This window comes from Ochotona princeps, chromosome 5 (assembly GCF_030435755.1).
Source record: "Ochotona princeps isolate mOchPri1 chromosome 5, mOchPri1.hap1, whole genome shotgun sequence".
Lineage (NCBI taxonomy): Eukaryota > Metazoa > Chordata > Mammalia > Lagomorpha > Ochotonidae > Ochotona > Ochotona princeps.
Window position 1 is genome coordinate 58,743,334 of NC_080836.1, and position 25,498 is coordinate 58,768,831.

Below are 25,498 nucleotides of genomic sequence, written 5' to 3' on the forward strand. Positions count from 1 at the left end.
GCAGACAGTCACAACTACTTAGGAAACACACATGTACTTCCTCCTATGTCCCCAAACAAGCTCATTCTGCCATCATTTCATCTTGCTCATAGGTCAGAAAAATAGCCCTCACAGTAGTTTAACTTAAAACATTTTTAATGAATGGTCATATTTATTTATTGCACAAGATTAAATCCCATATTCAAGTGTTTTATACTTCATTAGTGCTTTGAGTCAATCATTTAACATGTGATACATTACAGGAGGAGTCACAAAATTAAAAGAAACAGGACAGAGACTCTAAACTCAAGATAGTTGCAGGCTTGTAGATGAAAAAAAATTATTTTTAAAAAATATGCAATGTGATAATTAAAGTATGGAAAAGTGTATTGTTAAGTATAAAAATGGTTAATTATGGGTAATGACTTTGTTACTTAAATATAAATCTCATTAAGTTTTTAATTGTATAAGCCTATTCAAATGTGACAAAAAGAAAACAAGCATGATACTTTGGTCGGCAAGAACTGTAACAAACATTTATTGCTTATAATTAAGATTTCTATTGGACAAATGATAGTTTTTAACGACGACCCATATTTATAATCTGTATTTACTGAACTAAGAGCAAGCAACATAATTTATAAAAATTTCAATCTTGTTTGATATTTGGGGGGCTTATAACTTCATCTAAAAATAAATAGCATATTTTTCTATAAGTTTTTATAAATATGCCATTATATGTTCAAAAGTGGAGGGAAGAGGAGGGAAGGGAGGAGAGGGGAGGAAGGGAGGGGAGGGGAGGGGAGGGGAGGGGAGGAGAGGGAAGGGAACTCTCCTATCCACTGGTTCACTTCCTAAATGTGCACAAGGATCAGGACAGGAACCAGAGCCATGTAATCCAGGTCCCGCAAATGCATGACAAGGATCCAATCACTTGAGCCATACTGGCAGTCTGTACTGGCAGGAAGCTGGAACTGAAAGTCCCAGAATGAAACAATCCCAGGCATTGAGATGTGGTATGGAGGCATCTTAAATGAGTGTATTTACTGCCTGGCCAAAAGCTTGTGCCGATTAATAGATCGAAGCACAGACCTTTATTTCTTGGTCTTCCTCCTCCCACATCTCATGGACCACTACACTTTTAATATATGTTGATTCCCATTAACATCTAGATTTGCTATATCATGCTTAAAGAAGTTTGTTCTTTAGCATGAGGTGTGTCAAGGATAGCTAATTATATCACACATAAAGTACTAAATAAATAAAAGTGTGAATAATGTTAACATTAGTGTGTGGTTTGATGCTTCTACTTTTAATCACCCTTCTAGCTTTTTTTTTTAATTGGAAAGGTAGATTTAGAAAGAAGGAGAAACAAAGAGAAAGATCTTCCATCTACTAGTTCATTCCCCAAGCGGCTGCACTGCTGGAGCCAAACTGATCCAAAGCCAGGATCCTGGAGCTTCTTCTAGGTCTCAGGCCCAAAAGACTTCGGGCCATCCTCTGCTGCTTTCCCAGGCCATAAGCAGAGAGCTGGATGGGAAATCGAGCAGCTGGAGCATGAGCCAGTGCTCTTACAGGATACTGGTACTTGGAGGTGAAGGGTTAGCCAACTGAGCTATCACACTGGGACCACCATTTTAGCCTTTCTTAAACATGGTCTTACAATCATCAGGATAGCTTTAAAAATTTATCACTTGACTAAAGGCAGCTCAATAACCACATTCCTTTTTCAAATCCTGCCTCTACTTACAAGTTTCATCATAGTTTTTAGTCTCTACTGCTAAATCCTTAGTTAAATATAGACATTCATGTTGGACTGTACACAGATCTGGCAAAACAAGATGGTGTAATGGATGACAGTTGTTTAGTGGCAGCTCAAGAGGTCTAGGTTTAACCTCCAGTCAGTTCTCTTCCAAAAGCCACTTACCTTCTTAGTGATGACGATTTATTAATAGTATAACAAGCAAATGCCGTACTTACCTTATAATAAACATCAAATGAAATAACAGAAAAGGAAGAGGAGTTAAAAACAAGAGTCTTCAACTCAGTTTCATAAACTCCCTTCCTTTTCCCCAACACTCATTTTTTTAAGCTAAAAGCAGAGAGAGAGATCTTTTATCCACTAGTTCACTTCCCAAATGGCCACAACAACCCATGAAGGGCCAGGTGGAAGTCAGGAATTCCCCCCAAGTCTTCCATGTGGGCACTGTGGCCCAAGCACTTGCGGCCATTTTTCACTACTTTCCTAAACACATTAGCAGGGAATTGGATGGAAAGTGGAGCAGCTGGGACAGGAATCAATGCCCATATAGGAAAAAATAAGGCTTAACCTGTTCCACTTTAATGCCACCCTCACACCCACAATCACTATCTTTTCTCTATATGACAATATCTACCTGTTCTATACTTTATCTTTCAGATACAATTTTTGTTTAGAACAAAGTTATAAAAAGAATTAAACTGACTGACAGTTTACTACATGGTCAGCATTTGGCAGCCCTACAGTCTTTATGTGGTACCTTATACTGCATTTCTTCCAATTTTCCCTCAAATCGTCATGTGAAAATTTTATGTACATTTTTCTCACTCAATTTTTACAACAAAACCATGCGGTGGAGTCTGGTTTTGGTTTTGCTCTATAATTGAGGACTGAGAGTTGGATCATACAGCCAAGTTGTAGCAGAGTTGGACTTTCTCTCAAAAACTGTTCCCATAACCATTCCATTCCCCTGTTCTCCCAAATGTAAAACTAATGTAATGAACAAATGCTCACTGATGTATTTTTTTATAACTGCTCTTTACAAATAACACATTCTTGGGGTACAGTGAGATAGTGTGATAAATGTATGGTATGTACAATCACAAAGCAAGAGAAATTATTTTTCATTCTTTAAACATTTATCATTTCTTTGTGTTGGGAATCTATAAACTCTCCTATTACCACAATGAAATAATATAGACTGAGGTTGCAAGATTATCTACTTAAACCATCCTTCCACCCTTTGAACCTTCTTAATCATACTTCCCAGTCTGCCTTCTGCTTAAATAATACCACAATGCATGCATTCCATATCCATAAGGGAACCCTCTCCCATTCAGGTAGCACTACTGGAAGAATGTTTTATAGCAAATAAAAATCGTTCTTCCTATAAAGTCCACCCACCAATGCTAATTTTAATTGAAGTATCTATTTAAAGGGTATAACTTAATCATTACAGATAGTAAATTCCATAATAATATTGTCTCCTTGACAAGGTACATTGCCATGTTGGCAACCCTCAAATGAAAGCACCAAAGAGTCTCCTATATTTTACTCAATTTCTGGTCACACTCTGCCAGTTCAGCAAAGGGCAGAACTCTAATCTTCATTGTCACAGATACTCTTTCTGTGAAGACTATCTAATATACTATCAAGACTGTGTGTGTGTGTGTGTGTGTGTGTGTGTGTGAGAGAGAGAGAGAGAGAGAGAGAGAGAGAGAGAGAGAGAGAGAGAGAACATGAGTGAAGGGGTAAGTAAAATCATGCTTTTGACTCCTATGAGTTTGTACTTGATCAGTGTTTCTACAAATTTTTTCACTCCCTCCTCAATTCAGTGTTAGTTGAAATTTACCATGTTGAAATTGGGTTACCTTTATAGAATAGTTACAACCCAGGCTGCACACTGGCATCACCCTGGAACTTTAAAAAGATTGATCACTGGATTGTACCCTCACAGATTCTGATTTATTTTGTGTGGGAGGTGGCCTCAGTAGGAGGATTTGTATTTGTTTGAATCTTCCTATACACCTATTATTTCACCTTGGTAACACCTACAAAATTAATGACGGGTCACCATTGTTTGTACCAAGTTACTGCATGAGGAATTAGAAGGGTTAATCAGCAGGAGAGGCCCCAGTGGGAATAAGGAACCAGGTGTTTGTATGAAACCTGACACAGGCTGATTACACAAAAGACCTTGCCCCAGGAAAGTGAAGAGATTGTTAGGGAACACAATGGGTCCCAAATCCACAGGTAACCAACCATGTGAGAAATTAGATTTGGCATCATACCATAGCACACCCCAAACCAGCATGCCTCAAGTGCATGGCAGCTGATCAAGTGAGCCTAAGCCACCTTAATTGGTCAGGTCAACAATATTTCTCAGCAGTCACATCTCCCAAGCAGCCAACATGTCAACTGTTCAACAACAATGATCACTTTGCAAGAGACATATAGACAAAAAACAAAGCACATCCCTGATATCAAAATTATGTAGAACTGATCAACTGATGTGAATTGATATGCAGTCTCTATAAAAGCTGTCAACACCCAGACCTTGACAGACCCCTCCCTTGGGGACCACTTCTAGCAAGCAGGGCTCTAATTCTAAATGAAATCTACTTCTGCTTGCTTTACTCACCCCTCCTTCATTGTCTGTGTCATAGTTCCTCATGACTGTGAAGCAAAGAAGTAACTCTAAACTTTTGTAACAACTGTGGAGTCCTGGTGCCTCACCTTAAACTAATATATACTAGCAGTATAGGCATTCAACCAGTGATACATTCAAATTAGCATCATCATCATCACCCAGGGTACAGGTTCCTATGGTATAATATCAATGAAGACGTTGTTACAAAAAGCTATTCTGAACAGTGACCAAAAGCATGGATTCTGAAGCTGCACCACAAAGTTCAAATCCCAGCTGAGCCAGCTACATGATTTCAGTTAGTTAATCTAAGTCTTCTAGAACTGTTTATCCACCAGTTATTTATGGAGTTATTATAAAGATTAAATAAGTATAAATGAACTCATATATGAAAAGAGTGTGGCATACAGTTTCTTAAAGTTATCATTAACTCTTGTTATTATTATGTTCTATCATGCACCAGTTATTGCACTTATTCTATCAAAAGCAATAAAATTTGCTGGGTTTCATTATGATTAAATCAGCTGCACCTAAAACCAAAGACAGATATTAGTGATCATTTCCAAGTCATTTCTCTTTTGTCCTTACTCCAATTAAAGCATGAATCACAGCCCACTAAATGATTTTTTAATAACTGCAGCAGCAGCATCCACTGTTTACTTTGCCTAGTCTACACAAGGAGGTCATGTGTCTAAATCACACAAAAATCAGAAAAATGCCACAAAGAGAAGTCTCTGTGGATTCACTTTCAAATCTGGTTATTCCTGGATATTTTATAATTTCTTCAAAGTTCAGTTGGCCCTTTCCTAGTGCCCCCTTAAATTCTTGAGTCAAGAAATACTACCTTAATTTGTAAGAAAAAACAGAGTTCTTGGTGTAGTCACTCTTCTTATCTTCTTAAAAACTAACACTAAAGGAGAGTGAACCAGAGCAAGGAAAAATAGACCTGGTATTACCACAGAGCTCCAAGTGCAATTCACACACTGAGTCTGAAATGTCAGCACAAAGCTGTTTGGTCAAATACCCCAGTGGTGTTAGAGACTCCTGGGAAGAAACTACAAGAGGGAAGGTTCCTCACCTCTGACAGCTGAGGTGTTCCCTGGGGGAGTGTCTACTTCTCATTCAACTGCCATTTGTCAAGAAAATATCCCGGGCAAACAAGCATGCTGAGTCTGTTTTAAGCAGCTGAAACATAATACCTGAGACTAGATAATTTATTACCAAGCACAGACACTTATTTTTTACACTTCTCAAGGCTAGAAGTTCAAGGTCAGGACCTATATCTGGCAAGAGCCTTCTTGCTCCATCATAATGGCAGGATACATCACATGAGAGAGAGTAAGAGAGGTGGATCTCAGGCCCAAGCCTTTTACAAGAAGCATTAATACAAAAACACCTCTCATAACGCCCCATCTCTCAACACTGTGATAAAAGGGAAAAATTTTGTAAGACATGAATTTTTAAACTATAGCATTCAAATTTGAGTAAACTAAAGGGAAAAAAAAGAGTCCTCCAAACTGGTAACCACTTACCAGTGCATTTCTCCAAATTGTGAGGATAATTTTAAAAAGAAATAAATGTTTTTTGAAAGACATTCAGTGTTTTAATGAAGATTTATTTTATCTATTTGGAAGTCACAAGAGAGAGAGAGGAAAGTGAGAGAAAGAAATCTTACATCTAACTACTTGTTCACTCTCCAATGGTCACAATGTCCAGAACAAAGCCAGAAGCCAAGAGCTTCTTCTGAGTCTCCTTGTGGGTGCAAGTGACCAAGTGGGGGAGATCGCCCCAGACCCCTTCCTGCTTTCTGGAGGGTGTGGCTTAAGCCTAACCTTCCCATGGCCTGAAGCACAGTCTTCAGGCCTACACGTAAAGTGTGATCTCCAACATGGCTACAAGGTCAAGGGGAGTACACCTGAACATGACCTCTGACATGACCGGAAGATCTAGGAAAATAGACGTGTCATACAGCCATCTGCAGCATCTTTGGTGGGCATAGGGTCTGCAGGAAGGCTCCCTCCTGCCTTCCCCTTCCATATCCTTTAAAACCTGTAACCTGTGAGTGATAAAATGGACATTCCTCACCAGCTTGTCTCCGGTGATTCTTGCGGCTGAAGGCCACTGTCTGCATCACCATCGGTGACCTCGGGGCCTACTGGCAGGCCCAAACCCAGAGACCCCAGCATTTCGGTCATCTTCTTGTTGCTCTTCCAGGTGCTTTATCAGAGAGCTGGATCTAAAGAGGCACACTAGGACACGAACTGGTGTCTATACAGGAGGCAGTAACTTTCCCCACTTATCAGCCCCAATACTCAACTTTTGAAATTTACATTATGAATTCATGTTGATATTTTGCCATGAATGCATATCACAACCAGATAGACCTCAAGTACATATAAGACACTGGAGTCAACATGAGGACTAGAATAAAGGAATTATTTAGGGTGAAAAGGAATCAGAACACTTACCAAAAGCATAGACACAAAAAGATTAGTGTCTTATGCAATTAAAAGCAAATAATCTCTCTTATGCAACTAAATAATGCATAACACAGAAACATTTCTGACCAGGCAAAAGTGAAAAATAGATTGATAAGGAGTTTGTGTAGGGGGAAGAAGGAGTCTAAAATAATTCATATGGATATACCAATAGATATTTTTAAGAAAGCAGAATTAAAGAAGAATTTGTCCTTTAAGGCTATATATACTGAGAACTGAACCAAGTTAGTAAGTAAGTGAAAAAGGAACATTTGGTTCAAAGGCATACAGTTTAATGAACAATACTTTATTCAGACGGTAGAGCTATCCATTCTCAAAACTTCAGTTAACTGTTCTGACATGTAATAGAGCCAACTGTGCTCAAAATACATTTCCTGGCTTGACATGAAGGACAAAGAGAAAGCAGCTGACATTTCAGGCCAAGAACAAAAAGGTGAAGGTAAGGAAAGTTCTCTCACCACATTCTTCTCTACATCATTGACTGATTATAAAGTTTCCTAACCAAAAAAAAAAAAAAAAATCTGTTACATTGGATGTGTTTCACTTTTCATTTTTCTCATTCTGAGAATCAAATTATACACTAACATCTAATCATTCCTGTTGAATTTACAAAAAGTCAGGGTGGATAAATACAAGGAAGCAAGAGAAAAGGAGGCAAGGCCAAAGGCTGAGCGAGCAAAAATGATTTTTCAATGCAGGTTTATGTGAGCCGAAGACTCTCAGAACAGAGTCTCTTTATGCTGCTGTGCCAAGGCTGCCCCATGTGGAAGAGTGACATGGAGAGTTAGGTCACAATGTTCTGCTCTGTTCTGGAGTGGTTAAAACTGGGGTAGCTCACGGCTGGGAACAAAGCTTTGATTAAACAGTTCAACATGTTTACAAGGGGTATTACTTTTAAATATGTTATAAAGTTGTCACAAGGATTCAATAAAAACTAGCCTGTAAATAAAGACATCGCATGAGGTACACAATAGGCACATAATATTATATCCATTTAACTTTGCTATAGCAAGCATAATCATTCAGGGGGTTTTCTTCTAAGGAAAGTTTGCAAGTTTGTCTGCCATTCTGAGAAATTTAAGGCGTAATAGTGAAAAATGAAGTCCTAAAAGCCAAGGATACTTAAACAGAAGTCAAGAGGGGTAAGGGAAAAGACCCAAAGGGGAAAGTTCTCTCATTACACACCTTAATTACAACAACACAAAATCTATTTATAAATTCAATTTTTAAACATTCTGAGGAAGAAAAATCCTTAAAATATTCCAGCTGCAAGTACCAACTATTAGAAATTATATAATACTCACTATTACTCACTTAAATCATTGCTGTCAACTACTGTTTAATGTGCTGCTTTTATTGGTTTGTCTTAGCAATTAGAGGTTTCCATATACTTACTAATGATTTATGCGTCATCATCCTATTTTCAACATCATGTTAAGTTTCTTTTTTTTTAAAGATTTATTTATTTTTATTACAAAGTCAGATATACAGAGAGGAGGAGAGACAGAGAGGAAGATCTTCCCTCCAATGATTCACTCCCCAAGTTAGCGCAATGGCCGGTGCTGTGCCGATCCGATGCTGGGAACCAGGAACCTCTTCCGGGTCTCTCAAGTGGGTGCAGGGTCCCAAAGCTTTTGGCCGTCCTCCACTGCTTTCCCAGGCCACAAGCAGGGAGCTGGATGGGAAGTGGAGCTGCCAAGATTAGAACTGGTGCCCATATGGGATCCTGGCACATTGAAGGCAAGAATTTTAGCTGCTAGGCCACTGTGCTGGGCCCCATGTTAAGTTTCTTAAATGGCAGCTTTCTTACTACATGGGTTTCTAGGCATAAACCTAGAATTTGACCATTTTTACAGGAGCCAAAAGTGTCCATTTTGGCTTTGGTAGGACAAATCTTCTAGGCCATTACTGAAGACTCACTTTCTTATTGAAAAAATAAGTGGGGTTGGTATAGTGGCATAGTCGATTAAACCACCATCTGCACAACTAGAATCCTAAATGGGTGCGAGTCCAAGTTCAGGCTGTTCCATTTCCCAACCAGCTCCCTGCAATGTGCCTGGGAAAACAGCAGCAGATGCTTGAGTCCCTGCACCCATGTCAGAGCCGTGGATGAGGTCCTCACTCTTCGCTTCTGCCTGGCCCAGTCCTGGCCTTTTCCACTGTCTGGTGAATAAAGCTGTGGATAGAAATCTCTCTATCTATCTCATCCTTCCTCTTCAGCTCTGGCTTTCAAACACATCTTGTTTTTTAAAAAAGGTAAGTATGTAAGGCTATCACATTAACTATAATATATGATCAAACACAAATTTTAGTAAAATGTATTATTATGCCCCAAAATTTTGCCTGGGACATACTTACACTGGGCAAAGAATGAGTTTTAGGTAAAATTAAAGTCTGACAGAAAGTTCTGTGTATTTTTATATGCTAAATCTAGTAAGAACAAAACAAGTTTTCCTAGTTCATTCCTCAAAACTAAAAATTTAGTGGAAAAGGAAATAAAGCTTTGTAAGAATAAAACAAGTTTTCCTAGTTCATTCCTCAAAACTGAAAATTTAGTGAAAAAGGAAATAAAGCTTTGAGGCAAGAGCCTATGTTTTCATTAAAGTATGATCACTTCAACAACAATTTACAGAGGAGTGTGTTGTTGTTACACAGCTAGCTGGAACACTGCCATCCAGTATCAGAGTGCCAGGTCTAGTGCCAGCATCTCTTGCTTCTATCCAGTCCTGCCAGCGTATCTAGCAAGGATTGGAAGATGACACAAGTATGTAGATTCCTGCTACCCATTGAAAACCCATATGGGATTCCTGGGTTTAACATAGCCCAGCCAAAGCTAGTGAGGGTATGGACAGGGTCAATCAGTGGGTGAAAGACTGAGTTCCCTTTCTCTTTCTCTTTCCCTCTCTCTCTCTCTCTCTCTCTATACACACACACACACACACACACACACACACATATACATATACATACACACACATATTTTTTAAGACTACAGACACTTCAAATTACCCAAGCTAAGCATTGATTTAAGTAACTGTGAAAGTCCAATGAAGCTGGAATGCACTCTGATTTTGCAATCATGTTTCTCAACTAAGACGGATTTATCACATCTGCAATTCAAGACTGATATCATCTGATATAAAGGTGAAAAGACACAAATTGCTCGAGTTTATGAAATGCTTATCTTCATGATGACTACCTAAAACCTACTTCTCTGCCTTTTCTATTTTTAAAATAGTAAATATATATTTTAAATATATTAAATATTTTATATATTTATTTGAAAGGAAAAATTATAAAGAGGGCTAAACACACAATGCAAAGAGAGATTGATTGATCTTCCAACCACCAATTAACTCCCCAAATGGCCAACTTGGTCAGGCATAGGGCAGACAGAGCCGGGAGCTAAGAGCTTCTTACAGGTCTTCCACATAGGTGCAGGGGCCCACAGGGGCTCAAACACTAGAAATCTCTTCTGTAACCTTCCCCAGACGCATGAGCAGGAATCTGGGTCAGAACTGGAGCAGGGATACATAAGGGATACCCGCATCACAGGTGGTGGCTTTGCCCACTAACCCATAATGCCAGGCACAAACCTATTTTTCTAAAGAGAAATTACTACTGACTTCGGCCAAATACTGAAAAATTATATTCTTTTCTTCAGAGTTGATATTTTTATGTTCTATGTAATATGACATGTTTCAGTATTCTAAGAGAATTTCAATGTCCTATGACTTCTTTAAACATTTTCAATTTACTATACATATTACATCATCATTAATTTCAAAGAGAAAATTCCAATGTCCTCTAACCTAATTCTCAACCCACAAACCCAATTTGTTTCATGAACTTAGGGGAAGTGATAAATATGAAATATTTATTCATTAGCTGAAATCTAATTCAAAATTCCCCTGACAATTTGATGATGAGCTATGACATGGCATTACCCAAAGAACAGAAGAAAAATGTGCTATTTAAAATTGTGCTTCATCTAAACATAATTTTTTTCCAATTATAATAGTATATATTATATCCCTGCACTTCCATAATATTTTATTATCATAAATCCATAATCCTGTTTAATCATGTAGCTGAAGAAAAGATCCAAAGATTAGCAAGGGAAAAAAATTCTGAAATTCAAGACTCCAACAGTGTTTTTGTCCCATTATCAAGCTCACATGAGAGAAAAAGCACATTAAAACCATTCCAATGTGTACTCTAATCCACATACATCTCTATGTCCACTGTGATAAGAATCAGCTCAGGAATAAGTACTCAACTCAATGCTCTGGCCATTTTAATCACCTCTGCTTAAAAATGCATTGTGATCAGCAGAACTTTCAGCAAGGGTTGTTTTCTGATCGAAACGAAAGAGCAGGAGAGCATTCTTACCACATTTACACGTGCATTTCATCTATTATCATTCTGTGAAAGCAAATAAAACCTGCATTTAATACTGTTATCATTTGAGCACTTAAGAGCTTTTGCCTCTCAAGATGAAACAACTGCATGATAGAATACATTTTCGAAACGTTCAATATGCTCTCAGACTGTTTTAATTTTTTTCTGTAACTCACCTTGCTCATAGCATAGATGTACGCATATCGAACATTAAATGTTTCACTCTCTCCAGCCTTGCTCTAGGTTGCACTAACACACAAGCAGGAGAGCAAAATGATGAATTACACAATATGGTCAGCATGAAAGTTGTTTCCTACAAACACACTGAGATGAACAAACACTGTATATTTCAGAGTAGAGTTGTTTTAATGCCACATGTTAGGGAAGGTCCACAGAGGCAGACGTTAGCAATTTTAAAATTTGCAGGACCTAGGCTACCCAGTAGAAAGGAACTTTGGAGAAACGACAAGGCATCTTGAGAGCAGATAAGTCTAAAGGTACAAGCATCTTCTTCAGGATGTAATTAGGTTTTCCCAATTTCCCACTTCAAAAAAAAAAAAATCTTACAGAGACAACTTAGAGGCTATCAGAATTGACAGAACACTGAAATACTGGCAGTGAACCATAAATTGACCATTACCATAAAAAGAGCTACTAAATCAGAAACCATGTGTTCAGTATAAAACTAATTTCATGCTTTCAAAAGCACACAGTGGCTTCTAGCAATATAGTGGCCCTGGGACTTGCCGAGACAGATTGGTGAACACAAACGGTTTGCTCCTGATGTGTTTGCTTAGCCAAGCTTTACATGTACTGGCAGTAAACAGGGTTCTCAAGTCTTCTGTCAAACAAATGCACACTTATCTGTAACTTTAAAGCTGGAAGCTATAAAATAACTGCCTCACATAAATTTAGAAAAACACATACACACATCACATGTGCCATGTTAGTTTCCAGTCAAATTAAAACAGATTCCTGTGCAGACTGAACATACTAAACAGAAACAGAAAAAGCATAATCTCATTTGAATGTAGCATAACCCTCACACTCTTCCCCTGTTCAGAACAGCTTCTCACCCACTAGGATTTAGAGTTTAGCAGAATCTCGGCACAGGACCCATTCATCCAGAGGCTAACTTTGAGCTTGCCCTTATCCAGTTTCCTTTCAAATATCCTAGAATTGGAATGTAACATCAGACCCTTTTGAGCATGATTATCTGGCCATTTAACTTCTCTTGAGTGCCAGCACTTTATTTACATTTAAAGGATAAAATTGGCTACACTGAAAACATCACATCCAATTAAAACATGCTTTATGAAGAAATGCTGCTAATTTTCTCCTCTCATTTGACACACTATCATCTGAAATCAATTACTGTAGGTTGTCCAATGCACGAAAGGTTGTAACTTCTAATTATTAATAATGTCAAGCTTGACAAGGTGTCGACTCCAGTATGTAATCCATTTCACTTACTTTCTTAGTTGTCTCATAAACATGACTTGTTTCCTCCTATATATTTTTCACATCAAAGATTTTACGTAAAGCGCATTTAGCTTGTAGCCTTCTTATATATCTGAAGCACATAATAACACTGTTAATTGCTTACTTCCAGTTACGATAGTAAATCACATAATATCCCTGGCTAGTTTTGAATGTTTAAAATGCAAAGGAAGTCACCTACTGGTAAGATGTCCCCAGCATACAGCTAGCACAGAAATAAAAGGATGCTGATCACCTCCATCAAAGAGTTACATTCCCATCAAATAAAAGAATCAGATATTTGCTCTTCAGCTATGCCCCTTCGGATCTGTCAGTACAACATAAGGCACAACTGATGACTCTACAGGATTCAGCACAACACACAGAAGACAGAAGAATCTGTTCGACCTCCCAGATCCCCGCATCCAAGTTTTCAAATAAAAATGCTCACCTCTGCTAGGAAGTCCACTCCACATCCTGGCAGGGTTCTCACTAGCCTCAGGAGCAACCAAGTTCAATACACAAAACTTCCAGTATGTGACCAGGGTAAAGCACGGTGCTACCAAGACTTGGCTCCAGCCTTGATTATCAGTGTGACAGCACCACGTTATATCAGTGCCGCTCCAAACCCTCTCAGTTGCTGGCTTATTGCACTGCTCATTGAAAATCCTTTACACGCTGGCAACATTTTAGAGAAGGACAGGCACACTCTGAGTCATTTGTAAAGAAAGCAGAGCAATTTCAATTCTATATCTCCAAGCGTGCTGAAGCCAGAAGCACTGTCAACGCACAAGTCTGAGGTGAATTTATGCCGAGAAACAGGCAACCTAAGCCTTCATTATCAATGCATGAAATCAGCCACTGTGATCAAATTCAAGCAAACCACGAGAAGGAGATAATTACGAGAGGCTCCACAGCTTTAGCACCAAACCTTGTGGAATGAAGAATCATCTATCGAAATTGTGTAAACGTTAAAAATAGCTCTGGCTTTTCAACAATGAGCAGGATACAGAGAAGAAATCAGTAGTCTATGTGAGGACTTATAAAGGCTGCAAAAACCAACAGAACTGTAAATTTCTTGGACTTTGCTACAGGCTATTATCATTAAAGGCTATTACAATTACACCCCCTCCCAATATTGTGTTTTTGGCACAGATGATTGAAAAGCAAGTTAAATATCCCTTAACTCCTAAGTGCCTGTGTGTAACTCAAAACAAGGACAACAGTAACTATGTGGAGGGCTGTGCTAGAGCCAGGGCATAAGACTGCCAATTTCACTCCAAGTTATCAGAGGATAAATTTTTCAGAGTAATCTGTGTAACAAAAGACAGAAATTCAAAACACAGAATATTTTCAACATCATAATGTTGGTTCATTACTTTAAAAAAAATCTATGAACCAGACATCCCTCTCTCAGCCACCCCCACACCTAGCCCTTCACCTTTGACTGCCCTGCCTCTTTTGTTACTAACACATAAAATGCAAGTGACCAGTGACCCCATCTGAACAAGGCACAGCAAATGACTTCAAAAAGCAAAGCAGCAATGACTTCAGATCACAAAATGCAGAACTCTGACAGGTGCATGCAAAATGCAAAGCACAAAGGGTGTGAAACATTTATCAAAAATCACAAACATAAGTTGAAGAAATTCCTAGCAGGTAAGAGTAGCAAAATACCTATTTAAAGTTTCATTCAGAATTTTTAGAGTGACTTTCAGGTGCTCATCCATACACTAAAGAAAGAGCAAATCAGGATGCCGTCATGGCAATTTCTGTAAACCACGGGCTCAGTTCTAGTTACACTACTGGCTCACTTAGTAGTGGCCACAATCTCAAATATGTGTTGGAAAATTAGTGATGCACATTTAATTAATAGGACACTTAGGCATAATATCAACACAGCAGTCCAATGGGTATCCTACATGTAGAGCTGACACCTTCTAGGCTGTTAGCTTCCCTGGAGACAAAGACCCAGGAAAGCATGTAGTTGTGCCTGTATACATATATACATGTCTTCCTTTAAAGCCACTTTGCCACCTAAGTTCCACCTGTTTTGTGCTTCACAAAGCTCTGAGGGCAGTCAGAAAAATGGTATTGAGTATCATGGATTCAACAATCGCTTAGAACCCCTGCTCTTCTTCGCCTGTCACAACTTTCCTGGTCTTAGAAAATCGCTCATAAGAGACTGTATGCTCAAAATCTCTTGATTACAACTGCACATGAAGCTTCCTAACAGAAGTTTAAAATAAAATTGTAATATTTGAGTACAGGTTCTCAATCAATTATTTAAACTCTTTACTTACTGAGAGCTGCAGAACCTAAATGTCTTCACAAAGGCATTATTCTGTCTATACTATGAATTACAGAATACCACCAGTGGGATCTATAATCAGGTACATTGACATTTCTACTGCAAGATGTGTGCATATTCAATCTAAATGAAATTTTTAAAAAAGCTATTATTAACCTTAGATCAGGTCAAGTTTCCCCATCAATATCCATTACAAAACCTTTGGGTTTTCAGAGTTTCTTCGATTTCAGGAGTTGCAGGTAAACTGTTCACTTAAACTGTTATCAAGTTATAGATTGGGAAATGGAGCTCAAGCAGGTTGCCGCTTGCAGAGGCAACAGATTTGAAAGCACTGTTTTTACAGGATGAGCAGAAAGGGGGAGAAAAGATGGTGTTAAGACTGGGACACAAAACAATAATGCAGCAATAATGCAAAATGACAAAACTAGGGCATAGGCTTGGAAGGCAAGAAGAATAATCCAATCAGAGTTATTGATTCTAAAAAAACAGTAACATCAACCATTTATTGATCACCCACTTTATACTCCACTAGCACAAAAGGACTTGACATTTTTTTAATCTAGCTTAATTTTCCAAAAGAAAATTTAAAAGGAAGAATGTATTTTCAGAGGAAAGCCTAAAACAGTGGATTTTCTCAGCCTTTTGTCATTATGCTGAAAAGCAAAATATCCAGAATATTAAACATCACACATGACACTGTTGGAAGTAAAAATAAATAAATAAATAAATAAACTTCACCCTATGAAGTAAATGTCTCTGTTATCACTCACAGAAAACATAGTAATATTCTTTACCAACAATATGCAAACTGTTTATTTTTAAAGTCTGTTTTTAAAAAGACTATTCCCAGGAGATATAAATACGGTGTTGCATATATTACATTTATAAAGTACTTTATGAAAGTGACTGTATAAAGAACTTGGACATAATAAGGCTGAATTTAAGACTGACAAACGTTCACTATCTTCTGAGAATATTTGCTGTATGCCATTTGGAGCCAGATCCAACTGGGAAGGGCTAATAGATGAATATATGTGAACAGTACTCTTCTTATCCACTGAAAGAGTAGAATGTGCAGCTCTGACCCTATATTTAGAATACATCAAACAGTCATTCTCTTCATGAAGAAGAAAACTACACTTATTGGCAGCACAACACAATTTAGTAAATTATTTCTTCAACTGAAATGGGGTCCTGATGGTTTGATGGAGTTACTGCAGCTCCTAATGGTAACTGATTACCTGACAGGCTGAGTAACAGCTCAGGATCAAAAGCAAAATCCCTGTACACCTATTTTACCACATCCATATAGGAACTCACTGCGCCTACAGATTAAGAGTCCTTAGATGACAATGCAAGCTCATCAGAGGGCAAACTTTTTATACAAAGTACATCAATATGAGGTGAATGTCAGTATACCCAGTCCATTACACACACACACACACACACACACACACACACACACACACGTTCCTTTTGTAAATGTTGCACACAATGAGAACAGCAAATGTGCTGGCCCAAGAACCAGCTAAAGAAAAATCGCAAAGACCAATAATAAATGCCAACCCCTCATTCAGTTGTAGCATCCCACAGATTGCCTAACTGGGAACAATGGTCAATAGCCTCTTGGTTGTGATTCTACCAACACATGAAAGTACAACACTTGTGTGAAGGAAATTGGGCAGCCAACGTGACAACCCACTGGGAAGCACAATGGAAACTGAACTTATTAATCTTAACTTTCCACTGTACCATACACTACATGCTTCTCCCCCAGATTAGCTTTAAACGGACAATACTTCTTTTCCAGTAAGGCATCAAGATTTCAAGAATGCCTTTGATGATTCAAATCATTCATGCATCAAACACTTCCTGAAGCTGTCTAACACTTGGGTTTCATAGGAAAAGGCGTAGTTGGTTTCCAAATCTAAAGATTCATGATTGATTATCTTCTATAATATATGTAAATGTTCATAGTCCAATGCATTTTTGAGCAAGACTATGTCCTTCTCTAAAACTGAAATCCAACCACTCTTTTAAAGTTTTAAAAAAATCCCATTGGAAGTCCTTTATATTTGATTCCTTAATGTTCTGTATTTACATAATAGATGCTACTCCTCGTTAATATTTTTCATCACGTGTACAGAATGTGGGGCTGTCCCATAATGACTTTTTCATATTTGTATCAGGTAGAGCCCTAGGTTTCTAACCTCACCTCAAATGGCTAAGATCTGTCTTAAAATCAAATGATTTGGGGGGACTGGAACTAGCTTGAGCCTTGACTCTATTTCTAAATTGCTTTACTCTCATTTATAAGGAACCTCAATTTCAATATGCCACTCAAAGTGAATCTCAAATTGTGAATATGTTACAAAAATAGACATGGGACACTAACACTGTTCTTGCTTAAGATCCACTTAAGATTTTATAAAACATCTGGAAACCAAAGAAGTGATAAGTTCGGGATAGACACAGAATCAGAAAACGGAGTCACTATTCCTTCTACTCAACATCAGCACATCAGAATTATTCCAAGAAATAAAAAATTTCTGGCCTTTCCTTTCTAAGGTTTTAGGATTTGTGCTGCGAAAACAGATGACATTTTCTCAAAAATCTAATGTGTCGTACTTTGACTAAAGACCTTCTCCCTTTCTATCCTTTCATGAAAATCTCGGGAAGTCATACTGGTACCACCCAGTACACTAGCTGCACAGTAATTACTCTGTGAACAAGATTTTATGAACTGATAATCAAGAGATATAGAAAGATAAGCGCATTATAAATGATAATTTAACTCCCTGCCGCCTCCCACCAAAATGATTTACTTACCTCATACACTGTTGGTAGAAATTTTCATGAGTAATTTGCTTTCCTTTCACGATGGTAATTATGCTTTGTAAAAGTCAAAGTGACAAATAGCAGACTTTTTCAACAACTATTTTTAAAAACTAAGTATTTAAAACCATATGTTTCTACTGCAGAAGTAAAAGATACTAACTTACTGACAGATTCTAAACCTATCTCTGCAGCTATCTCACAAACATAAGTCTGCATCATTTAACCTTATGTTCATCTTTAGCATCTCTTAACCCAGACCAGGTTTTTTTCCCGACATGAGGCCATATTAATGTTTAAATGGCAATATTTAATCCTGTAAACCTGAGGAAGATCTCTCTTCCCTTCTCCTGTGAATGAGTGCAGAGAGTGAATGAGTACACACTTGTGCACGTACATACAGATATATTCCCCACAGATTCTGCCTAGTGCCAATGGGATGCTCGAGAACCATGTCATTTGAGCATGTTTTGTTCAAACACAAACATCCAAGCGCAACCTCTGTCCTGCGAATGGTACTTCTTTGCTGTTCCTGCTCATTGATAGATTTTGATGTAATGTTGATCTGAGAACAGAATGAAAAAATATCTGGCTTTCAATATACTTGTGGCACCATCTTGTGGCGATTATACAACACTACATGGTCAAGTTTAAATGCTTTTCAAATGTGCAAATGTTATTTGAGGATGCACTTAACATTTTAAAATTTGTGAAACCCAATGCAAGAAATGTGGCTTATATCATTAAAAGCTCCCACACATTTTAATAGTTATATAATATCTACCTTAGTGTCTTGACCCTAGAAGCTGTATGATACCAATTTAACTATTGCTTTAATGTAGAATAGGTGAGAGAGAATGCACAAAGAGAAAACAAATTAGAAAAGAAGAAAACAGAGCATTTGTTTCATCAAAGAAAAGCACAAATACGAGAGCAGAGGCATAGACAATGCTCCAACTGACAACCGACCTGTTTCCTATTCCCACTTCTAAACCCACATCTTCACTACTTCCACGGTTTTATTAACCATTACTCTGTCACCCTTGCCTTCACCCAGCAAAGTATGCCCAACAAACTCTATTTACACTTGACCTTAAAATTCCCAAGAAAAGATGCCACTTCTTGGGGCAGGTGTGGTGTCATGAGCTATGTGCTGCTTGGGACAGACACCTGTACCCCCTATCAGTGTACACTTTCAGTTCCAGTACTCAGCTTTCTGCTCATGTTAACCTGGGAGGCAACTCATGATGGCTCAGGTTGTGTGCCTCTATTTATCAGCCACGTTAGAGACCAGGATGCGGTTCTGGCTCCTGGCTTTACACAGTCCTGACTATTGGCAGGCATCTGGGGAGTAAAGCTCTTTGACTTTCTCTCTGTGTCTCAATCTCTCTCTCTCTCTCTTTGCATATGAAGCAAACTTTTCTGTTCAAAAATTTCCCTACATTTGCATTGAAGCTGACCTGTGACTGACCAGTTCTGACCAAAAGAATGCAGTAGTTGCTGCTTTTGCTATCTTGGAACTCTGCTCTGTGATCTTATCCTGTCCTTCCATGGGATGCTCCAGAAGCAGAAAAGGGGCACAACAGACCTCCTCTCCCAGTTTTAACCATTTCCCAATGACACGAGCAAGAAATGTGGAAACTCCCTTTTTAGATACAATCACCTCCACTGTGGGATCATCAGTTTTAGTATCATTAGTGAATTGGGCAGAAATCCAAGAACTCAGGTGGATCTCCGACAGGGCAGATCCACTCAAGGGGTGGATCTCCAACATGGCATTTATCAAACCATCCAGACAACACTCCTTACCATTAAATTCACACAACCACTCCTTTATTATCAGTTGTTTTGAATTTCTTAAGCTCAGAGGTATTTCTTAGAGGACGAGAAAGGAAAATGGCATAAAAATGGTGGGAAGATAGTACTGCAGTGGGTATTACAGGATGAGGAAGAGATTTCAGCCTCAGACAGCAGACAGAAAAGTGAGGGCTGCCCTACATGGAGAGAAATAGTCAACTTTATCTGGACTTGGGAAGCTTGGGTTGTGGGAAACTGTTTCTTTAGAAAGGTGTGATATGCTGGGGAAATCACACCTGAGCTTTGGTGTCTGAATCAAATAAGGGGTCTCATGATGGATAAAAACTAGAGTGAAACAGAAATTCAACTCATAGAACTTAGCTCCAAATCCCAATAGTTGTCACTGCCTTTGTAAGATATGCATAAGCAACTGTGATTTCCACCTCTGTTCCCATGGAACTAGGAAGACACTCCTTTATATGTCTGCAAAGGATTTTTCTCTTTTAATCATTTTTTTCACCCGTGTCTGGGGTCAAGGAAGAAAGGGAGAAGCCCCACTCATCCCAGGTCCCCCATGTAGGGCATGCTCCGAGGGTTCTGCTCAAATAGTTTTGATAGTTCAACAGTTCTGAATTGCTGCCAATCTTGCCCTTCCAATCACAATGAAATCTATTCAGAATCCACTGGTTGACATAGTCTCTTCATGATTGGGCTTCTGAGATCAGCAGTTCAGTTGGAAGGATCTCCAAAGAAACTTCATCTGAGGTGATCCCAGACCTGGTTCTTGTGTGTGCTTGCCAGTACAGAGTCCAGCACCTTGTCACGCCACAATCAACTTATGCACATGCTGGTCGTTGCAATTGCTGGGTCAGTTCTGTTTTCAGCCCTGTCTTCCACGCGAACCAATGGGTGTTGCAGTCCAGCCTGATCCTGCCTACTTCATACTCAGCCCTCACACAAACCAGTGGGAGTTTCAACCTAGTTGGGGCGACTCCTCATAACCTCCACCAGGCCTGCCCCTACCCTGATCCCCATGCTTGCTAGTGTGTACCGCAGACTTATTAAGTCTGTCTCACATCCCATTTAGCTCCCATGTCAATGGGAATTGAAGCCTAGTTAAACCCAACCAGCCCTACTCTCCAGCCCACACACATACTGGCGGGTGCCGTTCTGTCTAGCCACTCCTGCCCCTGTCCTGGTTTTCATGCTCTCCAGTGGGAGTGGTAACCCAAGATGGAGATGCCCACTACTTCCCTACTAGGCCTGTTCCACTCCCTGATTATGCACTCTCCAGGTGGTTCTGGAGTTTAACTTGACAGATTTAGCCCCCAGTGCCAGCCTCTGCCAGTTGGTGCTACGGCAAAGCCCAACCAACCCTCACCCATTCTAATTCATGCTTGCACCAGTAGGAACAGTCAGCCCAACCTGGTTTTTCCCCGATCTAGCTCACATGAGGCCCACAGGTGTCACCTAATTGGTACACATTCTATCAGTAGAATGACTAGTTTTTCCCTGTGCTAGCTGAGAGGGAAGGAGAAATTCCCTACATCCTGTTCCACCTCTATTTGCTGGTGTTTCGGAAATTCCAGGTCAAAGAGGAATGTTAGTTCTCAGACAGATTATCAATGTTACCTCAAGTGTGAAGATTTAGTAAATTATCAGAACAAAGGACAAAATCTTTCCAGGATTGCCAGCATGGGTGAAAAGTCACACATGGCCAAGCACTGGAGACTTCTGTAACTAGCTGAAGACAACAGCTATCTCACAAAGGATCTGCAATGCTATACAAACCTGTTAGGTTCAGTCCTTTATCCATCAGTCAGCTACCAGCACCTATGTCCCACAAAGACAGCCAGAAAAGCAATCACCAACCTAGATGAGTACTACATCCTTGCCAAAGCTGTAAAGGCAACACAACTTCTGCCTCTCCATTCTCTACGTCTCCCACCACCTGGACTAAAAAGAGCAGGTCACAGAGGGGACTGAGTGAGAAACACCACCTAAGCTTGGCCAGGCCAAGAGGAATAAGTTAAGCGGTGCAAATGTGTTAAAGTTGCTGCTACCCAGCAGAAACAGATCAAAACTGAGAAAAGTGACTTGGGAAGTACAGAACCATGTCAGCCTTGCTCCTCACGGAACTTAGATCTTAAACAGTACACAGCATACTTATTCTGTTAGCATTTTATCATAGAAAATATCTCCTGTCATTAAGTAGGCCTGGAAATATGTTAAGTGGCTATGGTAGCCATAGACATTTCTGATTAAGAAATCAGAATTTAACCTAACACTGATTATACCTAAACTTGCTTTAATATATTGATGTATGTGTGTGTATGACAGACAGAGAAAGAGAAAGAAAGGGATGGAGGACAGAGAGGTGTTACATCTGCTATTTCACTGGGTAAATGTCTGACTCAACCCAGGTTGCTCACACAGGATGGCAGCAATCTATGGTTTGAATCATCACCTCTGCCTCCCAGAGTCTACATTTTTGTTTTTGTTTGACAGGAGGACAGAGAAAAAAATAACCATATTTTAGCATGCAAATTAAGTATGCTAATACATCTGAATAATTAACATTCCAATAAACAGAAGAAAGAGAAAACCACTATTAAAACAGTGTATCTTGCGTTGTGCAGGGTTTTTTTTTTTAATATATTCTTGTAAGTCGTGTTAAGGATTGACTAAGAAAATGTAGCCAAAGGAAACTAAATCACACACGGAGTAGTCAGGTTTAGCTTTAAATATACAAATTATTTACAGCATACAGATACATCCACAGTTTTCACTGGTGCTTACTGAGGGTCATGGAATAACTTTGGTTCACCAGAAGCACACGAGAGCACCGAGTGCAATTCCAACAACTGGTTCCTCTCCACTCCAAGCACAGGTCTCATTAGTAGAACCAACACTTGCTGGAGTAGAATCTAGAGGTTGTCCACCACATTTAGAGGGAGGATCATCTTGGCCTCCCACCTGAAACCTGCACACCAGGCCCATCTTTCATAGAAAAATTCACCACAGACTAACAGCATTAAATCTCACATTTGTCTTTAGTTCTGCCACAGGGGAACCATGCAGTGATCAACCGTGTGAAGAAGAAAGGGATGCCCGAGGGGGTAAGACACAGAATTTGGAAGACTGCTTAGAATGCAGGGTAGATGCAGGAATCCAAACATTCTTATCCTTCCACCTCTATCCAGCCCACGAAAATAGGGTGAGCAGCAAGCAAATGTGGTGAATGCTCCAGGGCCAGAAGGTAAACCTTGCTGATTTTAGCATTACTTGTTTCTGTTGTTAGAACACCACCAGCATCGCACTGGTAAGTCTCTAAAAGAATATGACAAGTCTAACACAGAAGATTAATGCTCCTTTCTTGCACCACGGGATGTGATAAATAAAGCTGTAGCTTTTTATATGCTATCAAGTAGTACACCACTCCACATAAAGCAGATGAAAGAAACCCAAGGAAGCTGAATTTGAGGCGTGGGGGAAAAGATTTATCTGAACCACATACGTGAAATACATCTTTAAAAACTACATTAGGAAATATTCATACACTGTGTGAATGTAGGCAGACTACGGCCCAAAACCCAAATTCTCTGTATGTGTTTTGGAGGAGGGAGGAGGTGCAAGACACACTGGAATGTAACAGCCCCTGGATTTTACCTGTAGAAGTTTACTATAGTGAAGTTGTTTTCAAATTAAAGTGTTGCTTGAAGTCCTTCATTTCTAGAACAGAACCATTTCCTCCAGTCCCAAGCAAAATTCCTACCTGCACTGGTGTTGCTGCTGGGGCTGGCCAGCAGCGGTCCAGATCCTTGGGCTGGGGGCGGGGGCTGCCCATCACTCAGCTGTTTGACTCGTTTGCGGTGGGATTTGCCGTTGTAGTGCACCTGGGCCTGTGCAGCCGAGTTCAGCTGGATGTTGCAGACCTCACAGAAGGAGAACAGGATTTTCTTTTTCTCTTTACTCAGCTGAGCCTCGGGCCTGTCGCTCTTTATCCCCTTCTCCTCCCAGCCCCGTAGGAAAGCTGCCATATTCATAATTCCATCTTCAAGGTGGTGTTGGGGCTGAAGGAGGCTATATCACCTGGAAATCAAAGTATATACGCCTAAGAACAAATAAGTCTTCCTCTTTTACAACAGGTACAACTAATTTTCAGCGGTATGGCTCAAGCGAAAAGCCATTCAGCTTTTCAGAGGTTCCCCTGGAAAATAAGATTGAAACTCCCTCACTGAGCATATATGATCTTTGAACATGAGTTCCTTCTGCCTGCAGCACCCTGGACTGAGTCCCTGCCCTCTCCTCCCATATGCTCCTACTCCCTGAGTTTTTAACCCTTGATCACCTGAGATCTTAACCAGCACATATCCCTCTCCAGGGAACCTGTTTTGACCCTGGACACAAAGCAGGGCCTGGTTCTATGGTCTTGTAACACCTACAGCTTCTCTTAAAGTCACCCATCACAGTGCTGGCTTCCTATGTATTTGTGCTGTTATTTGGCTTACATCCATCTCCATGTTAGAGTATAAGCCCTATGGGAACAACCATCTTGTCTCTGGATTTAGAAGTAAGAATGTCCTTGGTTCTGCTCCTTTTATATGACAATTAAATATCCATTGAAGCATGAAAGGAATAAATGATGAGATGAACCCAGAATTGTGCAAAGGTATGTGTGTTCATGTGAATGCATATGCAATCCATACACCCTGCATACCAGCACACAGTGGCATGCCCTAGTTGGGGGGAGTGTAACAAAGACCAAAGAGCACCTTCAACTTACATTAGGTGTGTTCTAAAAACTTTCCAGCAAATCAACCGATGGGAATTTGGGCATATTTCCTTACAGGCGTAGTGAAACAAATTGTTTTTAGGCTCCCGGATTAGCCCATGAGTATCAAGTTAATCTTTGATGAAGTTGAAATGCTGAACATCTGAAATACAAAATAACAGAAATCACGTATTATGGCAAACTGGTGGTTGAAAAGGCATAAATGAGAATCAGACAATGTTATTTACTTCTAAATGTTGATGTTTTTCATCGATTATTTAGGTCAGAATATAATGTTGAGTCACAACCTAAGGAAGATTTCAAAGCAGGTCTGTCAAAACACACCCTTAGAATATGTATTTCTGGGCCCGGCAGTGTGGTGTAGCGGCTAAAAGTCCTCGCCTTGAACGCGCCAGGATCCCATATGGGCGCCAGATCTAATCCCGGCAGCTCCACTTCTCATCCAGCTCCCTGCTTGTGACCTGGGAAAGCAGTCGAGGATGGCCCAAAGCCTTGGGACCCTGCACCTGCGTGGGAGACCTGGAAGAGGTTCCTGGTTCCTGGCTTCAGATCGGCTCAGATCAGCTCAGCTCCGGCCGTTGCGGTCACTTGGGCAGTGAATCATCGGATGGAAGATCTTTCTCTCTGACTCTATTCCTCTCTGTATGTCTGACTTTGTAATAAAAATAAATAAATCTTTAAAAAAATACGTATTTCCCCAATAATTTAACACCAGGCTTATGAGCATCTTCATTAGTTATCATTGTGATTTTAACAATGTATTTGGCTCAAAATTTTTAAAAATGAGATTGTTACAGGGTGCGAGCGAGATCACACCAGACATGTCTAACGTTTTATTAATGAGTCTTTATTAACCAAGCTTGGTGATAACAGAACATACTAAAATAACAGATCACAAGTCCAATCAAAGCAATATACAGGGACCATGCTCAGGGGATTTCCTGTTCTGGATCAGCCAAGAGTCAAGGTGCCAGAGTAACGGAAGCACCTGACCAGA

General features: G+C 39.6%; 1 protein-coding gene across 1 annotated transcript in view; it reads right to left on the minus strand.

Moving 5' to 3' along the window:
• Positions 1-25,498, minus strand: part of ZNF385B (zinc finger protein 385B) — a 408,564-nt gene that overhangs the window by 276,833 nt on the left and 106,233 nt on the right. The window contains exons 2-3 of the mRNA XM_004577002.2: positions 24,493-24,643; positions 23,482-23,798 (exon numbers count right to left, since the gene is read on the minus strand). Coding sequence (XP_004577059.2) covers positions 23,482-23,752 — 271 coding nt within the window. The 5' untranslated portion in view covers positions 23,753-23,798; positions 24,493-24,643. The remainder of the gene's footprint in view (positions 1-23,481; positions 23,799-24,492; positions 24,644-25,498) is intronic.